At 38.1% G+C, this 6,637-nt stretch overlaps 1 protein-coding gene across 1 annotated transcript in view; it reads left to right on the top strand.

Annotated features, from left to right (window-relative positions):
- The window catches only part of TLR3 (toll like receptor 3), a 20,801-nt gene extending 14,526 nt beyond the window's left edge, over positions 1–6,275 (top strand). Inside the window, exons 3-5 of the mRNA XM_024219243.2 lie at positions 931–1,122; positions 3,448–5,276; positions 5,964–6,275. Coding sequence (XP_024075011.2) covers positions 931–1,122; positions 3,448–5,276; positions 5,964–6,192 — 2,250 coding nt within the window. The 3' untranslated portion in view covers positions 6,193–6,275. The remainder of the gene's footprint in view (positions 1–930; positions 1,123–3,447; positions 5,277–5,963) is intronic.
- Positions 6,276–6,637: the final 362 nt, after the last annotated feature.

Consider the following 6,637-nt stretch of genomic DNA (forward strand, 5'->3'; position numbering starts at 1 on the left):
GGGGGGGGGGGGGGGGGGGGGGGGGGGGGGAGGCTGCGCACTCCGGCGGATCAAAGCAAGTTCAATATAACACGGTTTCACCTATAACATGGTAAGATTTTTTGGCTCCTGAGGACAGTGTTATATCGAGGTAGAGGTGTACTTGCTTACCTCATCAGAATGTTGAAATGCAACTAAATAATGTTTACTAAGTAAAAGGATTAAGGCCACTCAGAGGGAGTGGTGAGAATAGAATTCAAGTCCTGGGCTAACTGTTTGCTGTCCTTTAGGCCTTTAGCAGGAGGAGGAGTTTTAGGGCTTGTCTACACTACCGCGGTAGTTCGACGGCTGGCAATCGAACTTCCGGGTTCGATTTATCGCGTCTGGTGTGGACGCGATAATTCGAACCAGGAAGTGCTCGCCGTCGACTGCGGTACTCCACGTCAGCGAGAGGAGTACCGCGGAGTCGACGGGGGAGCCTGCCTGCCGTGTGTGGACCGCGTCTGAACCGCGGTAAATTCGAACTAAGGTATGTCGACTTCAGCTACGTTATTCACGTAGCTGAAGTTGCGTACCTTAGATCGAATTGGGGTGTTAGTGTAGACCAGGCCTAAGATAAGCAGTTTGCTTTTTACCATGTCATGGCAGGTCAAGATCACAGAATGGTTGTAGCTTGCTATGTGTGATGTCAGGGGGCTTTCTCCTGCAGGAGACTGGAGGTTGGCAGCCTGAAGCCATGTTGGTCATCTAGCTTAAGGATTCCCATAATGGGTGACATCTGATGTAGACAGACTATTGCCTTCCAATGTATGTGTTTCTCTGTGTTACAATTTTTGTTCTATTGCTCTACTAATTGTGATAATGTGACCAATTTTTAACTTCAGAATGGCTAAAATAATTCCAAAGGTATCTAACTTGTTACTGTATTTTCACCTGTTTTTCCCCCCTCAGAATTTGAACATACTGGATGTATCTCATAATCGTTTGCTTTCTACAAAATTAGGATCTCAGCAACAGTTGGAGAGCCTTCGTGAGCTCGTGCTGTCAGGGAATAAAATCACTGAGTTAAAAAAGGAAGAACTAGATTTTCTTAGCAACACTTCCTTAAATAGGCTTGACTTATCATCAAACCCACTGAAAGAGGTAAGAAATACAAAACCACATCCTCAGCTGGTATAAATGATTTACACCAGCTGAAGATCTGACTCATATTTTTTCTATTTTGCAATCACTGATAAAAGAATAGTATTCATTTTTGGTCAGGGGTAATATTGTTCTGTTGTAATAAAATGCACATTACTTTATTCTTGATATTGTGAGTTGGTTTATTATGTAGGTGGAGTAAGATTTCTGATGCACTTAACTACTTATTTCCTTTTATTTAAGCATTTGGGATATGTAAAGATGCAATATTGTTATCACTCAGTCTTAACTAGTAGTAAAGGGCATGATTCAGCTTCCACTGAAATAAATGGGAGCAGGATCGTGTCACAATTAGTAACCAAAAGTACATCTACACTGCATTTTAAAACGTGTGGCAGCGAGTATCGGAGCCCAGGTCTACAGACTTGGGCTCATGGGGCTCGTGCTAAAAACAGCTACGTGTGGACAAAGGGTTCAGGCTCTGAAGGTTGGGTTGGGGAGGGCTTCAGAGCTAAGCTCCAGTCCAAGCCACAGCTTCTGCACTGCTGTTTTTAGTGCCATAGGTCAAGGCCTGTGAGCTTGAGTCTATAGACCAGGCCTCTGAAACTTGCTGCTTTGGATTTTAAAATGTAGTGTAGACATATCCTAAGAAAACACATTCAACTGTAGTAGCTAGAAAAGATAAGCAGCAACATTAATGTACTATAAGTGCTCAAAATAGCCATTCCATCTCTTTCCCCACGAACTTAGAGATGTTGGCCAGGGAAATGCAACAAAATACTACAAAAACAAAAAATAAATGTACTAACCTCTTTTTTCCACAATATTGTCTGTCTTTTTTCATGTTTCTATTCTTTTTTTTTTTTTTCTTGAAAAGAAGCATCAATTTTCCTTTCCCTCTTTCTCCTTTGCATTTGTTCTCTGCTGTTCACTTCCTTTGCTCTCTTGCATTGTATTCTCTTCCCCATTGCCCTTCCTTTGTTCAACTGTCACCCTCATTCCTTGCTTCTTACCTGTGTGCCATTGCCCACTTTTGTTTTTCTGTTTCTCGTCTTCCTTTCTTCTCTCTCCTGCATATTTCTTCCCCCTCTGTGGCATCTTCCCTGGCATCACACCACCTCTCTGACTCTTTTAACTGAAGTTCCAATGGCTCTGGTTATCAATGCATTGTACAAGAACTGCCAACATCTGGGTTTTATTCCTAGTTCTGCCATAAATAGTCCTCTGGTATCTTGGACAAACTAGTTAATCAGTCTGTCCTTTCATTTCCTAACCTTTACCTAGCTCACAGAGATGGTGTAAGCTAAATTCATTCATGCAACGTGCTCAGATATTATGAAAATGAGCACAGTAGAAAAGCATACAAATAGATTAAAAAGTGGATGTCCTCTATCCAAGTTTACTCCCTGCATGCTATTTTATGTACTACATATGTACACTCCAATCAATGCAGCATTAAAACATGGTTCTGCTCTGAAAAGTGATTGCAAAAATGGCATTGTTGAGTTCCACCCTGACTTTCAGGATAAGTGTACTCATTTCACAAATAAATTGGTATTGGTTTTGTTTTGTTGTTGTCTCTCTCCCTCCTACCCCCCTGTCAGCTCTGAAAGTCAACCTGTGTTCTTTCTAGCTCATTACTAGCACAGATGAGTACTTGTGCCTATCACTCATCAATTCTGGTAACGAATCAAGAAGAGGGGCAAATATTCTGATTTGTAACTGCCATTCATTTTGTGGAAAAATGTATGGGCTCTAGTTTCATGAGTGCATATTGTGCCCACAAAAAGGAGACTGAGTTAATCTTGACTGTTGTTGTAGGCCTAAATACTTTGGCAAAAAACAAAACAAAACACAAAGTATTCCATGTTCTCTTTCATTTAGTGTCATATTGACACTTCTTGACAATAGATCAGTAAATTAAACCTCACAAGAAATACATGGCAGAGAGATTTGTTACATATATTTCCAAGTTACCTCTAAAGATTCAGAGTTAAATGAGAATTAGACACAGAATTTGAAATCACTTTCATGTATCTACTGTAAAAGTGAGGTAGGTTTTTTCATTACTGATGAAAAATACTAATTTTCAAGGGTATTACTACAGTGTTTTGAACCATTACTATAGAAATATAACACATTTTAAAACAAAGTTTGGTTAAATCCTGTGGAATTTAGTGAAAATCTATGAGTTAATTTAAATTGTATTCTTGGTCTATGGTAGTGATTTGAAGAACTTTCCAGCTTTTGGCTTTATGGAACAACTTTCTTAGGTGATTTATTTTTTCTTTTAATGTCAAAATCATTAATTTTTTTTCCTTCTAGTTTCATACAGGCTGTTTACATGCAATTGGAAATCTGTATGGCCTTGTGCTGAACAACGTTGAGCTTGGCGAAAATCACACAGAGAAACTTTGCTTGGAATTATCAGGCACAAGAATTCAGAATCTGTCACTGAGCCAGGTCCAGCTTTCTTTTATTTACAAGTCAACCTTCCACGGACTGCAAACAACAAACATCACAGCTTTAAACCTTTCCAAAAATTATTTGAACATGATAGACAATGACTCTTTTACCTGGCTTTCAAACTTAGAGAATTTAAACCTAGAGGATAATAGGATTTATCACTTATCTTCTCATTCATTGTATGGATTGTCCAGTGTCAAATATTTGAATCTGAGAAGGTCACATGTCAGAAAAATTGATGATTTCTCCTTTCGTTGGCTAAGCCATTTAGAGTATCTTCTTATAGATAGTAATAATTTTCAAGAAATTACTCCTAATATGTTCACAGGCTTGGACAATCTGAAATATTTGAGTCTATGTAACTGGACCAATGGCTTACAAATAATAACTAATAAAACGTTTTCATCACTTGCTAATTCTACTCTGCGGTTTCTTAATCTTACAAAAAGTAGAATCACAAAAATAGAAAGTGGAGCATTTTCTTGGTTGGGACACCTAAAAATTCTTGATTTGGGACTCAATGAAATAAACCAGATGCTCACAGGTCATGAGTTTAAAGGTCTGCAAAATATTGAGGATATCTATCTTTCCTACAACAAACAGTTGACTTTGACAAGCGAATCGTTTGCTTTTGTTCCAAGCCTTAGAAAACTGATGCTACGGAAGGTAGCTTGTAGCAATCTGGACCTCTCTCCTTCACCTTTTCACCCTCTACGCAATCTAACCATCCTGGATATCAGCAACAACAATCTAGCTAATGTAAAAGATGATTTGTTTGATGGACTTCACAAACTTGAAATTCTGGATTTGCAACATAATAATTTGGCTCGACTTTGGAAACATGCCAATCCAGGTGGCCCTGTCCTTTTTTTAAAAGATCTTCTTAACCTGCATATACTTAATTTGAAGTCTAATGGCTTGGATGAGATTCCAGTACAAGTTTTCAAGGGATTGTTTCAATTAAGAAGCCTGGATTTAGGATCAAATAATTTGAACTTGCTTCCAGCATCTTTGTTTGATGACCAGATATCTCTGAATTCATTGATCCTTCAGAAAAATCTTATAACATCTGTTGAAGAAAAAGTGTTTGGGACAGCTTTCAAGAATCTGAAAGAACTAGAGATGGATTCCAATCCATTTGACTGCACCTGTGAAAGTATCTCCTGGTTTGTTAGTTGGCTTAATGTGACCCAAACAAACATACCTGGATTAGATACCCATTACCTTTGCAACACCCCACCTAAATATCATAGTAATCTGGTGATGAATTTTGACATTTCACCCTGCAAAGATAGTGCCCCTTTTAAATTACTGTATATAATAAGCACCACTGTGATAATGCTCCTCATCTTTATTGTTATTCTTATCCATTTTGAAGGCTGGAGGATAGCATTTTACTGGAATGTGTCAGTAAATCGAGTACTTGGTTTTACAGAAATAGACAGGCAACAGGAAAAATTTGATTATGATGCCTACGTTATTCATGCAAGAAGGGATAGGAATTGGGTGTCCAAGAACTTCATTCCTCTGGAAGAAAATGATCAGTCTCAAATTAGATTTTGTTTAGAGGAACGAGACTTTGAAGCAGGCATATCTGAATTTGAAGCCACTATTAATAGTATAAAAAGAAGTCGGAAGATTATCTTTGTTGTCACTGAACATCTCTTAAAAGATCCCTGGTGCAAAAAGTGAGTATGTGTGTGTATGTGCGTGTGTGTGAATAACACTTGTTCAGCAGATCTTTAATGCAATCATCTCTAAGACAGCAGTCTACTTTCTTGAAAACAGAAAGTCCAGGGCAAATTATACTTTGTGACATGAGTGTAACTGTCTGACATTTAATGGAGATACTCCAGATGTACCCCAGTGTAACTGAAAGCAGAATTTGGCTCATAATCTACCTGCTTGTCTAGTCAATCAAACCATCATTTCCCTTCAGATGATCTTCCCTAAAAATAGATGTTTGAGACAAGACAGTGATTGGTGAGGTTGTAAACATACAAAGATCATTTTTTGAGCCAGGGCCTTCCCACTGCCAGTTTGGGTGGCTGACAGAAAGAAGACTGTATACTAAGTGAGCCTAAAATTGAGACAGTTAACTTGGGTTAATTTCTTGGAGGGGAAATTATTATTTTTTTTTAGTTAAATTAAAAAATGAGTGATTTATTTATGTAATACCAGTATTATCATAAAGGTTAAATGTTAAAAACTATATACAGATTCGGCACTGACCTTTGTGGGGCTATCACAGAAAATTATTTGATGTCACTCATCCCTACATAAATCAGCTGATTCAATCATTCATAAGCTCTGTGTAGTTATATAGCATGTACTTTCAAGACACCATTTTTTAATTGCCTTATTTTTTGCTTCAGGTTCAAGGTGTACCATGCTGTCCAGCAAGCTATTGAGCAAAGTCGGGATTCCATCATACTGATCTTCCTTCATGACATTCCAGATTACAAACTGAATCATGCACTTTGCTTGAGAAGAGGAATGTTCAAATCTCGCTGCATCTTGGATTGGCCAGCTCAGAAAGAACGGGTCAGTGCATTTCATCAGCAATTAAAAATGGCACTTAAATCTAGCAGCAACATGCATTGAATTTCTAAAGTATAAGATAGAACTGTTAGGACACTTCATTTCAGACTGACTAAAGGATAAGAGTCCTTATGGGGAAAAATTAAACCAATCCACAGCAACTCCTCTATTTTTCCTATTATGTGTTTTTAATTGGTAATTGTTCTTATCCTTTGTATATTGTTTCACCTGTATTTTGAGTTCATAAAATGGTCATGATGGACACAAAAAATAGGACCGACAACTCTTTCAATCTGTGATCATAAAGAATCAGCTTATTTAAAATAGAGCAGAAATAGAGTGAAGAAAGGGGTGGTGAGAATGAGTAGCGGCATGGTAAATTTCCACATGAAGGGGTGCTGAAAAGACTGGGACTGTTTACTTTAGAGTGGAAATGAATAAGAGGGAGGAAATGTGATACAGATATACAAAGTAATGAATGCTAGAGAGGGAGTGTGCGCCTGGACAC

Source organism: Terrapene carolina, unplaced genomic scaffold (assembly GCF_002925995.2).
Source record: "Terrapene carolina triunguis isolate 2854851 unplaced genomic scaffold, T_m_triunguis-2.0 Scaffold66, whole genome shotgun sequence".
Classification (NCBI taxonomy): domain Eukaryota; kingdom Metazoa; phylum Chordata; order Testudines; family Emydidae; genus Terrapene; species Terrapene triunguis.